This window comes from Aureobasidium melanogenum (assembly GCF_000721775.1).
Source record: "Aureobasidium melanogenum CBS 110374 unplaced genomic scaffold scaffold_2, whole genome shotgun sequence".
Classification (NCBI taxonomy): domain Eukaryota; kingdom Fungi; phylum Ascomycota; class Dothideomycetes; order Dothideales; family Saccotheciaceae; genus Aureobasidium; species Aureobasidium melanogenum.
Window position 1 is genome coordinate 616,071 of NW_024470054.1, and position 22,056 is coordinate 638,126.

Genomic DNA, 22,056 nt, shown 5'->3' on the forward strand with positions numbered 1-22,056 from the left:
TTCACAAGGCCTCGCCATGATTCTTGGGACGTCATTACCAAGTCATCGCAGAACACGTGACTCGGCCAAAAGTCAGGCTTGGCATTGAAGTCGCGCGTGCTTGTGCTTGGGTCGCAGCATCGAAGCCGACACTGTTACTCGTCAAGACACCTTTGTCGCAGTCGCCAACATGCCCGTCGTCAAGGGAGGAGTCTGGACCAATATCGAAGATGAGATTCTTAAGGCCGCCGTCTCCAAATATGGACTCCAACAATGGGCCCGAGTCTCTTCGCTGCTTGCGCGCAAAACTCCAAAGCAGTGCAAGGCAAGATGGTCAGAATGGTTGGACCCAGGCATCAGAAAGATTGAATGGACCAAGGACGAGGACGAGAAGCTTCTACACCTGGCAAAGTTGATGCCCACCCAATGGCGCACAATCGCTCCCATTGTCGGAAGAACTGCTACACAATGTCTGGAACGCTATCAAAAACTGCTCGACGATGCAGAGTCGCGCGAGAACGATGAGTTTGGTCTTGGAGGTCCTGCTGGTGGCGAGGCCGCCGCTCCTTCAGCTGATGATGTTCGCAAGCTTCGCCCTGGAGAAATGGACCCAGATCCCGAGAGCAAGCCTGCTCGACCCGATACCATCGACATGGACGAGGATGAGAAGGAAATGCTGAGCGAGGCTCGTGCTCGTCTTGCGAACACCCAGGGAAAGAAAGCAAAGAGAAAGGCAAGAGAGAGACAACTCGAGGAGTCAAGGCGTTTGGCTGTCCTACAGAAGAGACGAGAGTTGAAGAATGCTGGCATCAACATCAAGGTCGTCACAAAGAAGAAGGGTCAGATGGATTACAATGCCGACATTCCTTTCGAAAAGGCTCCCGCTCCTGGATTCTACGATACTGCAGAGGAGATTACCACAAACGAACGCGAGCGCGACGCTTTCGATCCTCGCAAGCAGCAACTTCAACGTAAACGACAAGGCGACCAGGACGATAATCCCGAAGATCGTAAGCGTCAGAAGAATGACAAGGGCGGAAACCAAGCTGCTTTCGCTGCAGCCGCAAAAGCTGGACGTGAACAAAAGTTGCGTGAAGCCGAGCGTAGCAGCAGACGTCGTGGTCTTGTTCTGCCCGCTCCTCAGGTCAGCGAGGGTGAACTGGACGAGATTGTCAAGATGGGAATGGTTGGTGAACGCGCAAATTTACAAGCTGGCCAGAGCGACAACGAGGCTACCCGTGCCTTGATTGGCAACTACTCGGACGTTGTAGGCTCAACCCCCCTCCGCACACCACGTGCTCCACAAGAGGAAGACCGTATCGCCAACGAGATTCGCAATGCTAGAGCAAGAACCGAAACACAGTCTGCTTTGCTGGGAGGGGATAATAATGAGCTCTACGAAGGTGATGCTACGACTGGCTTTTCAGGTGTCGCTCCCAGCAAGCAGACTACTGCTACACCAAACCCTATGGCTACTCCCTTCCGTCAAAATGGTGTCGCTGCAACACCACGCGGCCCTGGCGCTACTCCCCTTCGCACACCTCGCGACACATACGGCCTCAATACTGGCGATGGCATGCAGATGGTCGCACAAACACCACGAGACCTTCGTTTACAACAAAATGCTCTTCGTAGTGACATCAGAAGCAAGTTGTCCGCCCTCCCTAAACCGAAAGAGATGGACTTTGAACTCGAACTACCTGAGGAACAACAGGAAATTGGACCTGAAGTTGAGCTGAGCGAAGAAGATGCTGCACTTCGTGATGCTAGAAACAAGGCGGCACAAGAAGAGCTTGCGAGAGCAGAATTCAAGCGTCAATCACAAGTCATCCAACGAGGACTACCACGACCGAGTGTGGTTGATGTGGATGCTATGCTGAAGAATGCTGCCGACGATAATGACCCTATCAAGAGCAGTATCAACCAAGAGATGGCATTACTTATTGCGAATGACGCCCTCAAGTTTGGCAATGCCAAAGTCAGAGGACAACCCAAGCCCTCAGCACGTTTCTCAGACGAACAAGTCCAGCGAGCACGTCTTGATATTGCTCTGGAAATGGGTAAAGACGAGAGAGGTCGCGCGTTATTGGCAGAAGGCTTCGGTCAGGCCTGGGAGAAGGCTCACGAAAGAGGCATGCTTCCTGGTCTCGCCGGTTATGCGGAGGATGAGGTTGACGAGCACCAATTAATGACTGAAGCTTTCGACGTAAGAACATTACAATCACCACATGATGACACTTGCTAACTTTTCTCAGAACATTCAATCTCGCATCATCTCCTCGGCCGAGAAGGGCAACACATTAGAACAAAAACTCGTCAAGCATCACACAGGTTACATGATGAGATCAAAAACTCTGCGGCAGAAGATCAATGAAGCAGCAGACTTTTTGGCAAAGACAAGTATCGATGTCGACGTCAAGAGAATTGCTGCCGCCGCTGAGGAAGCTGGTCTAAACGAGAGACTAGAAAAGATTCGCGATGAGGTCAATGTTGTGGCCAGACGCGAGAGAGAAGCACAAGGCACTTTCAGGGAAAGGAGGGAGGAACTGGCCTCGCTATTGACAGCATAGGAGGTTTGGCCATGATCCTTCATAATCACAAAATTATACCCAGAATTTCAATTTTGTAAGACCAAGATTAGTGAATCATGCTGGCCATTCCTGAACTCTCTGACTCTTTCTGGGGTTTCACGAACTCTTACTGACAATGAATCGATCCTGCCTTTCGGCAAGCCAATTCCTTATCTGATGTTGTACGATTAGTAAGCCGAGGCTGACATCAAGGTTCCCCACTTGCCCCAACCTCGCTCCATTGTTTTATATCAGTAACAATTTATATACATGCTCGAGAAGCATCCATCTTTTTCACAGCAGAAAACAAATCCACAATCATGAACTCAGAAATCGTCTTCCATGATTTGACGTCCAAGAAATGGCCTTACTCCTGGTCACCATTTACCCTCCGCACAACACTATGTCTCAATTATCTCGGGCTTCCCTACAAACACGACCAAATCTCGTACCCAGACATTGCAAACACACTCTCCTCTCTGGGCGTAAAGCTTCCCCCCGAAGATGCAGACAAGGCAATCAAATTCACCCTTCCCGCCATCTCGGTCGGCGATGAAACAACAATGGGTTCAACCGCCATTGCCGAAAAGCTCGCCTCTTTGAAGTCAGAATATGAGAAGAAACTATTCCCGCAAGGTCAAAAATCAAGGGATGTGCTGAAGAAATTCGAGGAAGATGTCTTGTCCAAGGTGAACAAAGCCATGGGTGGGATGCCAAAACATGTAATTGCGTTTGTGCCTTTGTTCTTGGATGAAAGGGGTTCTGAGTACTTTTACGCAACTCGCGAACCACGTCTCGGCAAACTCGAGACTTTGAGGATGGAGGGACTTGAAGAGGAGAAAGAAAAAGGATGGAAAGGGTTGGTCAAGGAAGCTGTTATGCCGTTCTTAGACTTTTACAAAGAAATTGATGGCGATGGAAAGGGAGTCTATGCGTTTGGAGGGAATGAGCCGCAGTATGTCGATTTCTGTGTTGCTGGCTTTATCCAGTGGTGGATTTGTGCCCGTGGAGAAGAGGATATCATGGCTGCGCTAGAAGAAGCTGGAGATGGTAGGCTTGCAAAGATTATGAAGGGTTGCGAGGGATTGTTGAAGCCTAAGGAGGTATAATGAGATGTTCGGGTATGTATGTCTCCAAGAATAAATCCTTTTGCTATCAAGCACAGGCAGACTCACATTGAACTCTGACTTCGACTGGCAAGCTTTGTAATCCGGAGAAAAAACTTGGTTTGTCAACTTGGTAATAAACTCAAAGTTACTCTCGCAAACAACTGAGCTGCCGACCACGAATGAGTTACATATTCGAATTCGGAATATGACTCAATCATTGGAAGCTGAGATTTATCAACATCTATAGCTTCTGATTTCTGCTTCTCCTCCTTTATTCTGTCGCAGATCACGTACTTAAAGAGTACGCCAGCCAATTCTACGCCTGAGATTCACGTCTGCAGTGTATGCAACACATTCCACACACAACGCCCAGCTTGGCTACTCCACAATCCTGACTAGATACCAAGACCCATCATGGTCTGTGAGAACCATCGATGCGCGATTTCACCTTATGGTTCTCCTCCAGCATACGAAAACGTAGTATCTCCTACATATGAAGGGGCAGAACCTCCACCAACGTATTCACAAGCTCTCTTCGATGCACTTGGGGAGAGAATAGCCAGATTACGAGAACAACTAGATGCTAGAGATGAGGATTGGATACCTCAGTCTCGCGAGAATCTAGACTCTTGGACAGCGTGTACAACGGCTTTTGTCCGTGCCCGTAGACAGGAAAGAGAGACACTGGAGCCTTCGGTGAGAGAGCGACTGGCACGTGGAACGACTTCAACTGGAAGAATTTTGCCGCCTGAGCTTTGGTCGATAGATGAGTTGTTGCACCGAGCGCGATTGAGACCAACGCCTAGACAGCAGACAAGGTCAACGCCGAGGGAACAGACAACTCGACCGCCTCGAGAGAACTTGCCAACTCCACCTCAGCCAGTCATCAGAATGTCCCCTCGAGAAGATACATCACCACCACTCCGACCTAAACGAGACTTGATGGTTCCAGCTCGACCGCAGGTAGAGCTGCCATCATCACTGCAAACAAGACCCATATCTCAAGAATAAGCAAGGCTAAAGCCTCGATCGTGCCAGAAGAACCATCGCCATGGCCGAGCTAGCGATGTAGAAGACAGCATCAATCTCATCTGCGATGGCGTATCTTTCGTATCGAAGAAAATGGTCCAAGTCTCACGTTTCGTGAGAACAAAATACCGGCAGAGGCGACAGATCCACGGGTCCGAATTGGAGAATGAACGGCGAAGGAAGATGAGGGTATGTCGGCAGAGCTATCCTTGGTTTTGTTTACACATTTAAGACCGTGGTGTGGTCTTCGAAGAGAAACTTCAAGCTGAACACTGACAAACTCGACCCTGTATCATGCCTGGAGTGATTGCCAGCTTCTTATCGCGTACCTGAATCCGAGCTCTTTCCGTCGTGCTTGCATTCTGGTGAGGTATCAAGCCGGCATCCCGGCATAATGCCTTTTACAAGAAATGATCGTCTACCGGCTACGGTATCGGGGTCAAATGAAGCTCTGGGGCGGTGGATCGAAGGCGCTGAATGACACAGGGCACTGGAGATTGACGTTGTGTTCGGCAAGGCGCAGTTGTGGGCGAGGAACGTGACATACGTTGGAGTAGTAAGTAGAACCAAGTCTCGTATTCCTCTTCTTTGAGTATTTCTACTCATTGATTGTCCGCAAGGGGCAACGATACAATGTCATTTCACGTGGTGATGGCTTCGCGTGGTGACATTCAGGGGTATGTTTGAAAAGGACTGAGATCGATCGCGCTCGTCGCAATGCCACAGGAGCGGAATGGAAATCGCTGTATGAGCATCTTGGTATTGCTGTCCGAATGTGGTTCGCTCATGACATCAATCCCGTGCCTAAGGGAACTGGCCGTGAGTCCGGGCGTTGGCTTTATACAGACATCAGCTCTGGCTTCGAACGCTCTTTCCTTCTCTTATGGCTAAAGTCTACATTGTTAACAACAGAACGGCTACCAGTTTTCTGTAAGGTTGCAATACTGGCTATGATTGTATCAGCTGTTAATACCCAGCGACAGATTTTCCACGGTGTACGCGATGTCCAGACGTCTTGCAAACTGACGGGCTAATACTGAAGCTTGTCTAGACGTATATAACTTGGTGAGTATACGTACTTCCCAGGATGTCATACGATATATACTAACGAGACTTGCAGATAATGGTCACTTTTACTGGTAGTCGTAAGTACTTCACCCCTCGTGATGCTTAGTAAATGTCATACCGATCTCTATACGCCCTCGTTCCTGGATCTGTTCGTGCCTCCGCACCACAGGCGGCAGCATCATATACATCGAAGTCACCACTGCGCCCCATCTGTGTCGCTGGTGCATCAATATTCGCCTTACATCGTCCTCTCCTTCACTCTGTTGCCAGCAACACTCCACACCCTTCAAAAGCCGCACCCTTCCCTTATTCCACTGCGCCAGGCTACATTTGCGGTAAAGAGAACTCGAGCTAACATGCATACTTACAGAGGCTGCGGCCATGACTGTTGCTGGTGTGGTCTTGACTATTGTCTTTGGCCTTCTCGGCGTGCTCGGCGTGCCCTTCCGTAGTCGATGGCACTAGTTGTGCTCGATGTTCGGTGCCAAGTCTGCAATTGCAGCAAGGGCTGGCGGTGATGAAGAGGAGGGAGCTCCGATGACGAATCTGGTTGCCCCGACGGACGGAGCCAATGATCAGGTCCAGCCTGCATTGGGAAGCGTTGACGCTGGCGTGCAAACAGATTTTGAGGAGATTGCAGGAGCTCCAAGAGATGAGTTCACATCGACGGACGGACCCAATGATCAGGTTTCGCCTTCATTGGAAGGCGTCTACATCGTGGTGAACAGTCTTGCGGATAGGCTCAGGTATTCCCAACGACTTCTTGCTGATACGAATAGTCGTTTGGGGACTCTCATGGAGCAAACCCCACCCGACCTAACGTAGATGACGCAACACCGCCAATACCACTACCTTCCATGAAGTCTTTTCGAATGAGAGCGCTAATTCTTCACAGGTGCCCCGCGGGAGTGTGGTTTCAGCAACCATCGGGAGCGTGATCATCGACATCACCGGGTACTCTTTGTTCAACACAATGAGTACAACAGGGAGGGGCCACCTTCAAGAGTCAAGCGTCAGCGTTCGCGAAGGTGTCTAGTAGTCCTTATGGATGAAGCAAAGCAGGCAACTGCAGACTCAGTCGACAACTGTACCCCCTTCAGAAAGAGTTGGACAAAGATACATCACATACCTCGACTCCTCCGTTCTAGCTACCTCAAGCAACTACTGGTCAAACTCAACAAGAATTCCACGTCGAACACCTTACGCCAGGCTTACCTGCACTTTATCTATGAGTCTGCCGAGAGTTTGTCATGAGACGGATTGGAGAATGGCTTTGAACAAGTCCTCAACATAACTGCCAGTGCTCACAAGGAGACCGAGCAGAACTTCTTAACACATAGAGACATCAAGGTCAAGCAGCAACAAAAGTTGCAGCTTCGGGGCGAAGGTGCTTAGGTCATTCAACCAAGCCAAAGACCTCAGGCAGGGAGCAAAGTCAAGGTATGTCGAAGAAGGCCATCGAAGAAGTCTGTACCATAGCACGAATCTACCAATCTCAAAACAACATTGGATCAATCTTTGACTGGGATGTGAAGTCCCTCATGATAACCTTGGAATGCAGCAAAGTTTAGCTATAGAAATGCACACTAGTTTCGCGAGATGTATGGTTTCCGCAAAGGTCTCCTATCATGAGTGTCTCCATGGTGACACCTGTATTCAGGATGCAATCGTGCATTTCGATAGCTTTCTAGAATTCCTAAACCCCAGATCGGGAGAAGGGCCAACCGTAAGCTCGTGACATTTTTGAGTAGACAAGAAGAATTCAACGCGTAAGGAAACCATATTTACATTGGACCAACACCTCTTGTCCTATCGTTATCATCATATCATCAATCATTCATCTCTCCATACCTCCAAGCCCAAACCACAAATATCGTATCTCCTGCCGGCAAACTCACCATACATCTTTGTCCACAACCAATCTGCGTCTTTGTCTTTGGGACGAGCTTCTACGATTCTCGCATAGTCAACCTCCCACTCAGGACCAGGCAGCTTAGGGTCGTTGAAGCGAATGTACGGGGTTTCCATGAAGGCCGTCTTGTTTGGCTGGATAACATCGTGCAGACTGCCGATGCTAGCGATAGTGTGAGGCGACGAGAGATAGGCAGGGTGCAAGGCGGCAACCAAAGATGTGATGTTCCGCAAGCCATTCATGGTGAGTACCCTATGTGTCTCCTTGGCTGGGGTCGCAAGGATCAAGTCTTCGGACGAGAGGCTTGAATCTGTATCCTGCTGTAACAAAGTCATGGGTGCAGGATTTGTATATGCCAAAACCGCATCCAAAGCTTCAGCATCTTGAACCAGTCCTGGTGTCTGCAACAACATGACTCTTTCAAGGTCCGTCAAGGCCCAAAGACTGGCGAGTGGGTTGTCGTCCTGCCCAGCAAAAGAGTTGATAGGCCGTAACTCGACGTTATAACGTCGAGCAGCTCTGCGGAGGAGACGTCGCGTAATGTCCATATAAGGATCTATCAGGTCATGTTTGGCAGCTTGTTTCTCCATCGCCCAAACTTGCGGGAATAGGAGAATGCGACGGGCTGGAGATTTCAGACGAGCGAGGTCGCCGAAGAACATGATTGTACTGCAGACATCATGATGATTCGTGACGACTTGGACGTGTGCGAGCTTTTGCCAGTTCGCTTGTTGTGGTTCTTGAGCGGCCGCGTGCTCAGAGATCAAGACATTTTGCTCAGGGTTGAATAGACGAGAGGGGTGTTGAGGTCCTGATAAAGGTTGTTGTGCAGATTCCGATACAGGAGCAATTGGAATGCGTGGCTTAAGTTGAGATTGAAGGTTGGCAATGGATCGTTGCTGGACTGTGTAGCCGGCAAGGAAGAGGAAGAAGGTTATCGCTGCCACTGTGAAGTTTGTCAGTGGCTGGAATGTTGATGTGATAGAATTGGGACATAATACCAAAAGCTGATGATAGCAAGACCTGGACTTGGCCGCTTGTCAGTAAAAGTTTCCCCATATTGAGCTCTTGCTATATTCGCTTGAATACAACGGCCATGGTGTTCGCTTTATCTCATCGCATCATTGTTGATAAGCAGAACATCTCCACAGCAACTCGCAAGCTCCACACTTTTTGTGCACGACTTGTGCAGCCTAGCATAACTTCGTCACTCTGTCTTCGCATCTGCAGTTGACCATCGACCTTTGCGCCAACTCGCCTCTACCGTTACACACCTCTCACACGCACCCAAAATGGCGCACCAAGCAGATGCAACGCGCATGCTCGACGACCGCGGCTACACCGGCACCCTAATCCGCGGTCAAAATCCCCTTCTCCTCTTCGAAAAAGCCGTCCGCGATCGCATAGTGGACTCATACTACTGGAAAGAGCAATGTTTCGGTCTGAACGCCGCCACCCTCTGCGATCGCGCCGTCGACCTCACCTTCATTGGTGGTACCTACGGTGTCGGTCAGAAGCCAACACCGTTCCTCTGTCTCGCCTTCAAACTCCTCCAACTCACGCCAGAGAAAGAAATCATATTGCATTACTTGCAGCAAGAGGATTGGAAATACTTGAGAGCTCTGGCGGCATTTTACATCCGTTTAACTTGGGAGCCCAAGGATATTTATGAGACTTTGGAGGCATATTTGAGTGACTTCAGGAAGTTGAAGAGGAGGACAAGGGATGCATACACGTTGAGCTACATTGATCAGTTCATCGATGATCTACTCACAAAAGACCGTGTGTGCGCAACTTCGCTCTGGAAGATGCCGAGTCGTACACAACTGGAGGATCTCGATATACTGGAGCCACGCGTCAGTCCACTGGGAGATGAGATTGACGAGCTGGATGCCGAAGACGAGGAAATGAAGAATGGAAGTGATGGTGAGGTTGAGGAAGTCAGAAATGGTGATTCGAGATCAAGGAGCAGAAGCTATGACAGCAGAAGCCGAAGTCGAAGTTATGAGAGAAGAAGAAGCAGGAGCAGAAGTTACGACCGCTACGACAGAAGAAGCAGGAGTCGCAGTTATGAAAGAAGAAGGAGCTACAGTCGAGACCGCGATAACCGGAGGAGAAATCACAGCCGCGAGCTACCAGACAGGAGAAGGAGCCCGCTATCAAGATCCAGGTCACGTTCGAGAGGTTGAACAGCTCGTTGAATTACCATCGACTTCCACGGAAAAGGTTTGCTATAATCTCGAATTCATGCTCATCTGACTCTCTGAACACACGATCACTGTTGCTTCAGGCATGTCGTCCGAGCTCCTCCAGAGAACTACCTCTACCAGCTGCTGCCTGCAAGAGTCATGCTTGGTCTCAAGGAGAGTTTCATCCTTACAGCAGACAGGCCAACAGCTGTGTCCTTTACGGTCACAATTATCTCGCAGAACTGCAAGTATCAGTACGTTTCTTGACAATGAATGGACGGTCTTCAAGTCGAGAATGATCCAGACACACTCTCCGTTCGTTGTCAAAAGGCTCTTGTATACAAAGTCTCTATCAGTGGAACAGAAGTCGAATAGCCAACGGTGCTGTACAGAGAAGTTCTCAAGCATACGAGCTGTGGAACGGTGACAGATCGTGGGTACAAACAAACGGGAAGCAGAAACAAAAGAGAAATGTAGGCAAAAGAGGCAGAGCTTGAGTGTCCCTATTAGATGGCTACCGCTAGGGACAATTTGGAGATTGCGAGATTTCATAAGCCCAATGAGCACTGCTTGTCGTGGCTCCGGCAGCATTTTGACAATCAGTCCCATTTCTGCGTCCATATCCGGGGTTTCCCAGTGTTCCATCTATGTTCTCCTGTTCCGTGACGTCCAATGCAGGGACCGGGATGATCACGAATCTCCCAATCTTGTAATCTAGGAACCTTGATTGCCCGGAGCCCATATCGATGTACATGTTCAGTCCACAGCTCATCTGAAAACAACCATTGTGTCCACGCTTGGGGTACGGGGTATAAACGATCGTCTGGCTTTCTTTCGCCAATCTTGCGGTCTGAATCCATGACTCCAGGATCACACTGCCCAGGGCCGTTCTCGTTCTTGTACCAAACATCCCACTGCCAGTTGGTCCGGAGTCCAAAGGGTGCGGCAATGTTCTGCAGGTCACTGGCGAATCCAGCATCCATTGGCGGAATGTATACCTTCGGGGGTTCTACCACGCCGCCAAATACGTAGTTCTCGAAAGCAAAGCCGAGCTCATTACATCTATCGCCCGGGAGCCAGGGGTCGTCACAAGGGCGATGTTCCCTGTGCGGACGCTCGACGTAGGCATAGGAAAATGCGTGAGCCAATTCGTGAAGCAAGGTCGAAGCCAGAAGGAAATAGGTCCGGTAAATCGCCGACGCATGGGATATCGGTGCTCGATGCGTGGCGGGAATGCCAGCCATGGTTTGGATATCGTCAAATATTCGACTATATCTGTCATCATTGGAATTCTGGGCAGCGTCAAAGTATTCCAGGACGCGCATGAAAGCCGAATCGAGCCGGATATACGAGGCAAAAGTACTTCTGGAGAATAGAGAACTGATTAGTTTTATTCACAAGGTACTGAATCTTGGTACATCAGGAGAGAGAGAAGAGGATGAAATTGTAGGTGCATGGTTGCTGTTAGACTTACGGCTTAGATCCTTGTTTCAGATTTCCATTCGAATCCTTGTATTTTGAAGTGTAAGCAAAACAGTCAGGATCGTCTTCGAAAGCCCAGTCGCGTATGTATAGCGTCATGAGGTCCACGTTCAGGTATGCCGCCCACTCTTCGCCCTCAGGAAACACATCTGGTATGTTCAATATCTTGCAATCAGCCGTGAGACCTGCGGTCGCGTGTGATACAGTACCCATAGAGTCAACCGGCATGGCCAGGGCATAAAAGAAGCTGAGTGTGATAGGATCGTCCAAGATAGCGGATGCCAACAGCAAAGCTGGCGTCATCAGAGAATACTGATGCGGCGTGATGCCCACCCAGTATTGCTTTCTCCAGATCTGATGGATCCTCTTTTGGAGGTCGGGGCTGTGGTCCAAGTTTCTCCAGGCTTCGAAGGCCCAGCGCCCATTTATCTTACCACTCACTCCTTCGTCTTTGTGATTCAGAAATCCGGCAGCTTCCAAAACCTGCATACCATACTTCTCAAGGTGGTGAGGGTAGTCCGGAGCATTGCTGGGAGGCCCAAGTTTGCATGCCGTAGAGTTGGAGTGCGCCAAAAGCTCAACGTCGAATCCACTCTTGTCGCTCTTGAGTTCTGCGGCTAGTCTAGAAGAGAATTGAGACCAATACTTCTCACGGATATAGGATGGCTTCTCGGGAGGATGGGGAGCTTTAAATCTGCGCCGTCGCGATTGCTTGGAACTTCTGAAAGGCAGCTGTAGGTTAGCATCTGCCATGGCTGTGTTTTTGATCTCAACTTGTCGCAGATGACAGTACGGAAAGCAAGATCCAGTAACATAGAGAGAGAATAAACCATACTCGGCCTACTGACCATCCGTCCGATTGCGGGGGTAACACACAAAGGGAATATCTGCATTCCTTGTGAGGATCGACCAAGGGCTTCCATGTTGAAAGCTCCGGAAACGGCCATCTAACAGCGATCAAAAGATACTCAGTCACACCATATACCTTCAGCGGTTGTCGAAAACTGACTCTCGTGACCAATCTGATAGGAAGTGGGCAATATGACTCGTCTTTGCTGGTCGAGGCTGAGCAGCGAAGGAGACTCGACAGGGATTAGAGCCATTCTTCAAAAGCTTGAGACAGGCCATGGTAGGAAATCTGGATCAGAGAGACATCAAACTCAGACAGAGTATCTGCTGCCTTGATAATGTATGTAGATGGAATGCCAGGTTGGAGGTGGACGCAGTGAGGGATAATGGCTGTCCAAAAGAGTCCGCAAACACCATGACTATCGTGGATGAAGTATGTCGAGAAAATTGAGACAACACTTTATGCAAGATACGGGCATCATCATACGGCGCTTGCTGTGGCAGTAAAGACCGATGGATCAAGCACAATTTGTAAGTCGAAGGATGAGGAATGGCAAGGGCGCTCCTCGGCTTCCGGCGGGGTTTACAGGTCAGCACCTTTCATGATCTCGCTCTTCTCTCAACGATGTTCTCTCCTACAATACTAGCAAGGGTAATCTGTCCCTCGTCGCTTGCCTGAACATGTTTACCTGTTGATGGAAGACGTGTTTAGTTGACCAGCAATCGATAAGAAAAGCCGTTGCGAAAGCGCCAACATCGTTTGCATGTAACTTGACATGACCTCCATCTCTCACATTTCCACCTCAACATCATTTTTATCATGGTGAATCTGAAGCTCAATATCGTACGTCTCGACGCAAATGTAAGAAGCTGTATGTTCTGACAATTGTAGCTGCTGCTAGCAATAGCAGCCTGCATTCCCTACATCTACTCCCGCTTATCTCTGCTATACACTTTGGAAACAAATAATCATCCCATCAAGCTCTCAACACCTCGAGGATGGATTACTGAGAAAGGCAGCTACGAGATCAAATATGCAAACAAATTGAGAAATTGTGAGGATCTGGTTGTGGATGAGAAAGCAGGCTACGTGGTGTTGGGCTGCGATGAGGGCAGAGATGTTTGGAACACCGTCATGGGCGTCTTTGGAAAATCAACACCTCCAAATGGTCAACTCTACCTCTATGACTACTCAAGATCCCAGCCCAGTCTGGAGAGTATTCGTCTGCTCAACACTCCTCCGGGCTACTCCTTTCATCCTCTAGGATTGTCCCTGCATCTGGCTACAGACACTCTTCTTGCAGTCAACCACGGCACTTCCGGCAGCACCGTAGACCAGTTCCACTTTTCACGTCTCGGAAACTCTGCAACCTTCATCAAGAGCTTTTCGTCGCCATATCTGAGAGCTCCCAATGCCTTGGTCCAGATCTCGAACACAGAAGTATTGGTTACCAACGATCACTTTTTCACGCCTAGAAACTCACCCTGGCTGAACAAGTTTGAGACATATCTTGGTCTCCCTCTGGGTGGTGTCACGCACCTGAATCTCAAGACTGGAGAAGCACAGCAAATTGCAAGGATGCCTTATGCCAACGGATTGGCCATCTTGAACAGCACGACTATCGCTGTGGCTTCAAGCTCTTCAGCAAAAGTCTTCCTTTATGAGATGGACAAGACGACTACCCCTCCGACACTCGCTTACAAGGAAGCAATCTCTACACCTTTCTGGCCGGACAATCTGCACGTATCTAATGGCAAGCTGTATATTGCTGGACATGCTCAACTCGCTGGCTTGTCCAAACTCGCAAAGTCGAGACAACACTGTGGCGCTGATACGACATCTGCGGGTTGTGATGCAAAAGCGCCTAGTTACGTAGCTCAATGGACCAGGGAAAAAGGTCTTGAGGATGTTTATGTGGGTACAGAGATGTATGCTTCCAGTGGCGTCGCAATGGATGAAAAGAGAGGTGTCAGTGTCATCTCTGGGCTCTATGGCAAAGGTCTGTTGATCTGGAACAAGGAGCAGAAATAGTATATAGCTTTTGATTGTATTGTACAAGGTGATTTTACATGGCATCTGATATTCGTACAGTTCTTTTGGAGTATTCATATGCAGCTTTCTTAGGCAGACTTGTCGATCTTACCCTTCCAGTCTGCAACGTGGTTGTTGATGACCTTTGATGCTTGATCGACAGTGAAATTTCTTCCAATGGCCTCGACGAAATCGCCTTCAGGGTCTGTGATAGAAAGTCAGTGGTTACCTTCTCTGCGTCAAGAGGTGATAACTCACCCATCAGGTAAAAGTAGATGCTGTGGTCGACAAGGTAATCCTGACCAGGCTGGACGTTTTGAGGAGTCGAGAAGTAGACACGGAAAGCCTTGCAAGTAGCCTTGACAGCCTCATAATCTCCAGTCAAACCAATCATATCCTCGTGGAACTCCTTCAGATACTCCTTTGTGACCTCGGGAGTATCTCTTGCAGGATCGCATGTGATAAAGACAGATCTCATGACATCGCCGTGCTTCTCCTTGACATTGTCAATCATACCGGCCATCTTGTCCAACTCTTCAGGGCAAATGTCCGGGCAGTGCGTGAAGCCAAAGTAGACCAGCGAGTATTTTCCTTTGAGATTTTGTTCGGTGAAGGGCTTGCCATTGTGGTCGATCAAGTTGAAGGGGCCACCAACCAAGGGACGACCGACACCCTTGCTGTGTTCGGCGATGCGCTTGCGGGCCATGCGTTCTTTCTCGTAGCTGAAGTAGAAGGCCATTCCGACACCAGCACCCAGGAAGAGAAGACCAGCTTGCCAACTGAAGGGACCGAATCGGTAGCGCGACTTTGCCTCTTCTACAGTCTTATAGCGCATTGTCGAGCTCTTTGAGAATGTGCGGGTGGTGGGTTGGCCGATGCGGGAGGAAATGCGCTGTGAGAAGCATTGCGGCGAAGGGCGAGCGGAGAAGAGGGAGCGCTGTAGAGCAGTTCGCGGTAGTGATGTCGTTGCCATTGTGATGGTTGTTGATCGAGAAAAATGTCCAAGTCGTGACTTCTCTCTTTCTCGGTCGCCGCTGCTTCATCAGCATGATCGACATCAAGATGCGGCGAGTGCACGGACCCCATCACCGAGCCTCCGCCGCTGATGACCCAAAGACCTTGATGTCTTTTAGTTTTTGTCATTCATACACGGTTGCCTGCTTTGATCTTTCCCCTAATTGCCTTGAGAAATCATTGCAAGATCGAGCTCGCCCTGGGTACAGGTCAGGTTCACATATGGATCGAAACCCATTAAGGAGTGGCGAATGATATCCCGTCGAGCATTGCACCTGAAAAATGGTGTGATACGCTCTGCTGTAAAGCCATCGTCCATCATCTCCTCTCAATTTACACTACCCATCAGAACTGGTCGACGAACTTTTAGCTTCCTCGAGGCTACTGGATCTAGTCCTCAACCTATCCAATCCGACTTCGAAACCATTGCAACCACACAAAAGGCTCTTCCCACCGTCTTCATCGCGGAAAGAGCAGAAATTGAAATAGACACAATGAACGCCCAAAAAGAAGCAGAGCTTCTGGCTATGCAGCATGTTCTTGGCCTCAAAGATGCATCTGATGAAGCAGTCAAGATCAAGCCCAAGCAGCTCGAACGATTACAACGCCTCAAAGCAGCTGATCCTGTTTTTGTCTGCGTTGATCTGGAGGCCTACGAATTTGCCCAAGACAAAATCACAGAGGTTGGTGTATCCGTCTTAGACTCTCGTCACGTCCTAGGCACCGATCCTGGTCCTGATGGGAAGGGGTGGCTCCCGAAGATCAATACCCGCCACATTCTTATCAAGGAACACAAGCATCTTGTGAACAAAAGATTTGTTCACGGCTGTCCTGACAAGTTCAACTTCGGTGATTCTGAGGTCGTCCCTTTAAAGCACATCCACAAGACTTTGACCCAATCATTCGACAATCCTTCACCCAACTCAATCCGAGCGTCTGACCGAGGATCGCGAAGCCTCATCTTCGTTGGCCACGGTCTTTCCAACGATACTTCCTACCTGAACAAGCTCAAGTTCGATCCTAATGCTAAAGGCAACATCATTCAGATGGTCGACACTCAAAAGTTCGTTGGTACGAAGAAGCAGCAGGTCGGCCTGAGCAAGCTATTAGCCGGTCTTGGTGTCGAGCCTGAGAATCTCCACAATGCAGGCAACGACGCTGCATACACAATGCAAGCACTCCTTTTGATGACAGTTCAACATACAAATAATCCTGGTGCTTACGTCAAGGCTGTCGCTGATGCAAAAGCCAAGGTCGATCCAGCCAAGCAGAGATACAAGGATCATAAAGCCGCTATTCGGGCGAAAAAGCTTGCTCAGGAGAAGGAAGCAGCTGCGAATGTGGATCTGCCACAAACACTCAAGCTTGGTCACCATGATGTAGAATCAGCTTTACCTGCCACAGCCTACAACAGCAGCCTTGTTGCAAACTCGCTCGCTGGAAAAGAGAGGAAAGAGCCATCTTACAAAAGACTCTCGCTGTCCAGTCATAATGACCGTTCCACGTATCACCGCTCATCATCTACCGATCATGCAAATATCAATTCTCCTTCAAGAAAGAGGAAGAGCTCTGATAATGAGCCTGTTGACGATGAGAAAAAGGTCCGCTTGTCGATCGACAAAGGACTGCACAATGGGCAGTCAGACAAGACTGTGGTCACGCCTCTAACTACAAGCGATGCAGGATCATCTTTGCCTATATCTCAACATGCTAGCACAGTACCCGAGGGTCATAATCACGCAGCCCGGGTTCGTGCAATGGCGTCTTACGAAGCTGCTCAGAATGAAATCGGCGACGACCAAAAATCATTGGTTTCTGAGGCGCCTTTGCAGACTGATAATCCACGCATCAGGCATGTCAAAGTTAGAAACATCGCGCCCCGGGTGTACGAAGATGAATCCGTCGAAGTCTCCCAGCAGCCTGCACACTTCCAGATTCGCACGACAGTAACAGGCAAAGTGAAGGATGATCAGCGGCCAGCTCGTGCTCGCGCGCTAGAATCCTATCGAGCCGAGTCCGAGGCTCAGCGACTAATGGAGAAAACAAAGTTGTTGGACAGTCCCTCGTTCTAGGGGCAAGCCATGTTTAGATGCAACCCACTCCTCGTGGTATCTGTTCAGTCTTCTCATGAATGCTGATCACTCTCTATCTTGGTGATTATTTCTCACGTGTGTAGTCATGGAAATGCTTAGTATCATTCTGGTGACACATGTTTCCAAAGAGAGCGAAAAGAGTTGTGGAAAGTCGCATGCGCCAGCATAAACGATTCAGGAAGGCACCTTCCATTTTCTCCTGGACCACTCCCTTACAACACTGGTTTTGGGAGTCATTCGAGCGATTGTAGAGTGCAACTTTCAAAGCTGAAACTCGACAGACTGTGTGCTCACTGTTTCTCTGATGATGCGCCAACAAGACCGTCGTCATTGTTCCTCCCTTCACACCAGTCAGCTTCACTCGATCTCTCTCTTTCTCGCTGAACTTACTCCAGCAGACCACGAGGGGCGTCTTTGTCAACAAAATTCACTCATGTTGCATCTTTCTTTCACTCGCTGATTGCGCCAGCCAAAGCGTGTCTTCACGCTCGCTGATCTTTGTTCCTTATCATATCACACACATCTGCTTTTCTTGTCAACAACATCATCCATAAGCTCTCTCCCTTTAAACGCCAGCTCAACCTTCTACTACAACGTCAGGTCTGCCACAGACGCTCACAGCCGTCTTACTACAGATCATCACCGCCGCAACCAACATCCGAACTTTAGCTTCGACACAAAGCTTCTCCGATCGTCACGATCTCTACTCTCCCCAAAACATGGCTTCGTCCTCTACAGCCCCAGGCTCTGGCAACTTCACTGCCAACCCTATGTTCCAGCTCACACGTAAAGAGTTTGAACAACATGAAGTCTGGCAAGCGTACAAGGGATATCTCCGGGCTTTTGATAGTCAAGACCGAAACTTCGATAACTTCTATCAGCTATGTCTTCGCTTTGGCTACGTTCCCAGTCTCGACACGATCAATTGGATCATTAGAGAGTCCAACCTCATCGACATCAGCCGCCGTCTTCAGTTTCCAGTCTTTGCCTTCATGCAGGAGTTCCAATTTGTCATGCACGTTGCGCATGACACTAATCAACCACGAATCCTCATCGCCCATGTTCATACCGATGAAGGACCGTGTCCTATCTGGGCTGGCTGGTCGTCGCTCGATGAAGAAGAGCTTTCCGACGCTGAGGAGAGTTCCAAACCTAAGAAGAAAAAGAAGAAGGCTGTGGCTAAGAAGGACCCTGAGACTCAGAACGATTCCGAGGCTCAGAAGAAGTCCAAGGCTAAGATGAAGCTCTACCTCCAACCCTATACAGACGAATCTGGACCAGGCGAAGCCAACATTCCAGAAGAGTACCGTGCTGCTTTCAAGTGGGAGGAACCATTCGAAGTGCTCTTCAACATGGGCAAGTACGAGGCGAACCATAAGAATGCTGGAATCCAGAACACCATCCTTCTTGGCGTCGCCAAAGTCTTGACCCGCTTCCCAGGTCTGGTCAAACCACCTCCTGGTCAGGAGAACAGCGGTCCTTGGCTCATGATGCGCGCTGCGTTCTCCAAACGTCCATTTGATATCCGCGAACTTCCATCGGCAGTGAGTCCTTGGTGGGGCGGACACGACACGCTCATCTCGGGCCCAAACACTTATGCCGAAAATCATGCCAATCACCCTCCCGGTTCCCAAGGCTGGAAGCGCTATCTAGTCATGAAGGCCGAGAAGAAGGTCGAGGACGCAAAAAAGAAGGTCGAGAATGCCAAATTGAATCTTGAGGACGCAAAAAAGGAGGCCGAGGAGGCCGAACAGAAGGCGTAGGGGAGATGAGATGTCCGATGGCGGCAATTGAACTCTTGGAGCGGTCATGGAGGATGGACCAAAGTCATAGTGTATCTTACTGAACTTGAAGCACAGGAGGAAGTCCTTATTCTTCCGGCGAAAGTAATCTGTGATCCTTTGCAACCAAAGCAATCACAAGGTCTGGGAGTTCTTCACGATACCACAAAGATAGAATGAGGGAATTGAAATCAATCTACATCTTGTCCTCATCTGTCTCTCCATCTGATGCTTCTAAATGCGACTTCGACTGTTGTGAAACATGCAAACCGAGAAGAGAGAGGAGGGTATGTTTCTGTGAAAGCTTATAGTTGTAGATGAACATTCTTTCGACAGGCACATGCAAATAAGTTTTTCAACAATACGTAAGAAAGCATTATAAAACTCGGCATTAATCGTCGTATCTTAATTCAAAAACAAAAATCAACTGGTATCATCATCCTCTCAAACCCATATTCACATAAACAATCCTTGACTTTTTTGTACAGCCTTAAGCCAGCCACTCTAGCAAGAGTCACCAGGGCAGGCAATGTTGGTACCGTAAGGGGAAGGTCCAGCAATGCCTGCAATCTGGAAGATGGCGTTGATGACACCACCGATGCCTTCTCCGGCAATGAGACCACCGGCAATGGCGAAGCCGTAGATTTCGAAACTCTTGGGGTTGCGCTTGGCCCAGAAGTAGGTAGGGATGGCTCCGATGACCATAGCAGTACCATAAACTGTGGCATTCAACACGAAGGCAAGAGCGATACACATGACGTTGGGGTGGTAAGCCTTGTACTTTGCCCACGAGCCGGTGTATGCGTAGTGACGGATAACGACCATAGCACCACCGAAGATGGCAAAGGCAATGGCGAAGTAGCCCGAAGTCTTGGGGACAGGGAAGGTAGGGTCGGTGACAGCGACGGCAACAGCACGCCAAGCACCAACACTTGGGGCGGCGAAGGGACACTTATCCGCCTCGATATCAATGATGCAAGGATAGGCCTTGCTGAAGAGCATAAACATGGCAGGGGCGAGGACACATGCAACAATCGTGCCGAGACCCTGAGCAACCCATTGCTGGAAGGGGGAAGTGCGGAGAAGGTAACCGACACGGAAGTCACCAACCAAGTCGGAGGCCTGTCCAGCACCGATGGAGGCAAGAGAGCCACCAATCAAGTTGAGGCGCTGAGCGTGCTCGGTTACCCAGTGCTCACCCTTAGTAGCACCACCGAGAACAAGCTGAGAAGCCTTGGATGCGGCAGTCAGAGGAGTGACATCAGTAACACCAGCACATTGGACAGCGAGGATGGCGAAGAAGAAGGCCAGGAAGACTGAGAGGAGAGACATGCCAACAGGCATGTCGTACTGGACGCCAAGAACAATGCAGCAAGCAATGATACTGAGGATGAGGATTGGTCCCCACATCCAGATCTTGACAAGTTCGTGGTCTGCGGCAGAGTCCTTGATGACATCTTCTTCCTTCTGATCCGTGACGTTGATGGTGGCACCGTTGATGCCGACCTTGTTGGTCATGGCGTTGAAGCCCTTTGCAGCTCCACGACCCATGGCCTTGAACATGATAAAGAAGACCTTCCACTGGAGGAAGAGCTCGGTGAAAGAGATGACAATCATGGCCAAGACACCAGGCCAGAGAAGCCAGTAACGAGGACTGGGAGTGTCCTTGTTGGCAAACTTATGGTTGAGGGAGTAGAAGGAAACGACCTTATCCCACTTCGGATCATCGGGGTAAGACTGGGCACCAAAAGCAACGCCGTTGTGGACGAGAGCAGGACCAATGATTCCCCAAGCGAGGACACTGCCACCGAAGAAAGATAGAGCGACGTTAAGACCAACGAGCATACCAGAGCCAATGAAAGCAGGAGTGAACTCGATGAACCAGCCCCAGTTCTCAACAGCAATGGCGGAGTTCTTGTAGTTGCCCCAGATGAAGAACCAGGTGAAGATGTGCCAGTCCCAGAGAATTCCAATGGCGTACTGTGAGACGACACGGAGAAGCAGAGCACCAATGAAGGAGTAGCTTAGAGCCTTCATCTTCAGCTTGGCAATGGCCTCGCCAGTTGCGGCTGCGTGCATGCTGCGAATGGTCAAAGCACAAGCAGAAGGCGTAGGGAAGATCAAATTAAGCTCTCTGGCAACGTAGATGATGAAGAACTTTCGAAGAGGGGTAGCAAAGGCGAATCCGAAGTAGGCACCGACGATGGTCAATGAAATGAGTCTTCCAAAGTCCTCCTTGGGGGTGCTGAGCAGTTTCAGTTGGTAAAGTGCAGGTATACCGGAGACCATGACAGAGCCAAGACCGCCAGCGGCAGTGGCAGCAGTCTGAACGATGTTGTTCTCGCGAGGTCCAAAAGATCCGCCGAGAATAGGGAAGTTCTCTGGGAGAGCCTTGGCCAGAGGCTTGAGAACAGCAAAACCGATAATGGCACCGAAGAGCGAAGCACCAAAAGTCCAACCAGTCTTCAAACCGAGGTAAATGTTGGATGCATTGACAAGAGCACCACAGATACATCCAATTAGCATGGCACGGAATGTGACAACCCAGTGTCGCTCCTCTGGCAGGTCATTGTAGGGTTCGAAGGGGTCAGCAATGGTGCCTTCATCGTAGTCGGTATCCTCTTCGGCCTTGACCAAATTAGGATCCTTTTCGTTGAATCTATCGTCTTTGTTCGAAGAATTGACGGAAAAGGTTTCGGGATGCTTTTCGTCGTGAGCATCAATGGCACCGCCAATTGGCTGCGGTAGTATGTCAGCAATGTGACCGATGAAGTGTGAGTTGACTATTGGTATCATACCTCAGCCTGAACCTCTACAACATTCGGCATGATGAACGTTGTTCGTAGATGACACAGATACAATCGCACGTGGAAAGGGGGGACATGAGGGGCATATTTATCCTCAGGATGATTTTGCCTCTTGAACGAACCGTGGCTCGTGATAAGCCCA

General features: G+C 49.6%; 12 protein-coding genes across 12 annotated transcripts; 7 read left to right on the forward strand and 5 right to left on the reverse strand.

Annotated features, from left to right (window-relative positions):
* Positions 1-169: 169 nt before the first annotated feature.
* M437DRAFT_72008 (uncharacterized protein) lies at positions 170-2,549 on the forward strand (the record flags this gene model as incomplete). Its single annotated transcript, XM_041025774.1, has 2 exons — positions 170-2,185; positions 2,235-2,549. 2 exons carry the CDS (start codon positions 170-172, stop codon positions 2,547-2,549), a joined length of 2,331 nt encoding a protein of 776 aa, XP_040883451.1.
* A 320-nt stretch (positions 2,550-2,869) lies between these two features.
* M437DRAFT_62631 (uncharacterized protein) lies at positions 2,870-3,658 on the forward strand (the record flags this gene model as incomplete). The annotated part of the gene is made up of 1 exon (XM_041024122.1): positions 2,870-3,658. The coding sequence occupies one exon, from the start codon at positions 2,870-2,872 to the stop codon at positions 3,656-3,658; it is 789 nt and encodes a 262-aa protein (XP_040883452.1).
* Positions 3,659-4,072: 414 nt separating this feature from the next.
* Positions 4,073-4,669, forward strand: M437DRAFT_62632 (uncharacterized protein; the record flags this gene model as incomplete). Its single annotated transcript, XM_041024123.1, has 1 exon — positions 4,073-4,669. The coding sequence occupies one exon, from the start codon at positions 4,073-4,075 to the stop codon at positions 4,667-4,669; it is 597 nt and encodes a 198-aa protein (XP_040883453.1).
* A 1,195-nt stretch (positions 4,670-5,864) lies between these two features.
* M437DRAFT_80921 (uncharacterized protein) lies at positions 5,865-6,220 on the forward strand (the record flags this gene model as incomplete). Its single annotated transcript, XM_041027447.1, has 2 exons — positions 5,865-6,090; positions 6,126-6,220. The coding sequence occupies 2 exons, from the start codon at positions 5,865-5,867 to the stop codon at positions 6,218-6,220; spliced, it is 321 nt and encodes a 106-aa protein (XP_040883454.1).
* Positions 6,221-7,588: 1,368 nt separating this feature from the next.
* On the reverse strand, positions 7,589-8,726 carry M437DRAFT_40294 (uncharacterized protein; the record flags this gene model as incomplete). Its single annotated transcript, XM_041020170.1, has 2 exons — positions 7,589-8,613; positions 8,669-8,726. 2 exons carry the CDS (start codon positions 8,724-8,726, stop codon positions 7,589-7,591), a joined length of 1,083 nt encoding a protein of 360 aa, XP_040883455.1.
* Positions 8,727-8,959: 233 nt separating this feature from the next.
* Positions 8,960-9,741, forward strand: M437DRAFT_40269 (PRP38-domain-containing protein; the record flags this gene model as incomplete). Its single annotated transcript, XM_041020163.1, has 2 exons — positions 8,960-9,617; positions 9,677-9,741. The coding sequence occupies 2 exons, from the start codon at positions 8,960-8,962 to the stop codon at positions 9,739-9,741; spliced, it is 723 nt and encodes a 240-aa protein (XP_040883456.1).
* A 714-nt stretch (positions 9,742-10,455) lies between these two features.
* Positions 10,456-11,181, reverse strand: M437DRAFT_40217 (uncharacterized protein; the record flags this gene model as incomplete). Its single annotated transcript, XM_041020153.1, has 1 exon — positions 10,456-11,181. One exon carries the CDS (start codon positions 11,179-11,181, stop codon positions 10,456-10,458), a length of 726 nt encoding a protein of 241 aa, XP_040883457.1.
* A 145-nt stretch (positions 11,182-11,326) lies between these two features.
* Positions 11,327-12,091, reverse strand: M437DRAFT_39515 (uncharacterized protein; the record flags this gene model as incomplete). Its single annotated transcript, XM_041020024.1, has 1 exon — positions 11,327-12,091. The coding sequence occupies one exon, from the start codon at positions 12,089-12,091 to the stop codon at positions 11,327-11,329; it is 765 nt and encodes a 254-aa protein (XP_040883458.1).
* A 916-nt stretch (positions 12,092-13,007) lies between these two features.
* M437DRAFT_80925 (uncharacterized protein) lies at positions 13,008-14,219 on the forward strand (the record flags this gene model as incomplete). Its single annotated transcript, XM_041027448.1, has 2 exons — positions 13,008-13,031; positions 13,080-14,219. 2 exons carry the CDS (start codon positions 13,008-13,010, stop codon positions 14,217-14,219), a joined length of 1,164 nt encoding a protein of 387 aa, XP_040883459.1.
* An 89-nt stretch (positions 14,220-14,308) lies between these two features.
* On the reverse strand, positions 14,309-15,054 carry M437DRAFT_72013 (SCO1 protein; the record flags this gene model as incomplete). Its single annotated transcript, XM_041025775.1, has 2 exons — positions 14,309-14,424; positions 14,478-15,054. The coding sequence occupies 2 exons, from the start codon at positions 15,052-15,054 to the stop codon at positions 14,309-14,311; spliced, it is 693 nt and encodes a 230-aa protein (XP_040883460.1).
* Positions 15,055-18,045: 2,991 nt separating this feature from the next.
* Positions 18,046-19,089, forward strand: M437DRAFT_80928 (uncharacterized protein; the record flags this gene model as incomplete). The annotated part of the gene is made up of 1 exon (XM_041027449.1): positions 18,046-19,089. The coding sequence occupies one exon, from the start codon at positions 18,046-18,048 to the stop codon at positions 19,087-19,089; it is 1,044 nt and encodes a 347-aa protein (XP_040883461.1).
* Positions 19,090-19,611: 522 nt separating this feature from the next.
* On the reverse strand, positions 19,612-21,935 carry M437DRAFT_38651 (oligopeptide transporter; the record flags this gene model as incomplete). The annotated part of the gene is made up of 2 exons (XM_041019873.1): positions 19,612-21,846; positions 21,906-21,935. The coding sequence occupies 2 exons, from the start codon at positions 21,933-21,935 to the stop codon at positions 19,612-19,614; spliced, it is 2,265 nt and encodes a 754-aa protein (XP_040883462.1).
* Between the last annotated feature and the right edge of the window lie 121 nt (positions 21,936-22,056).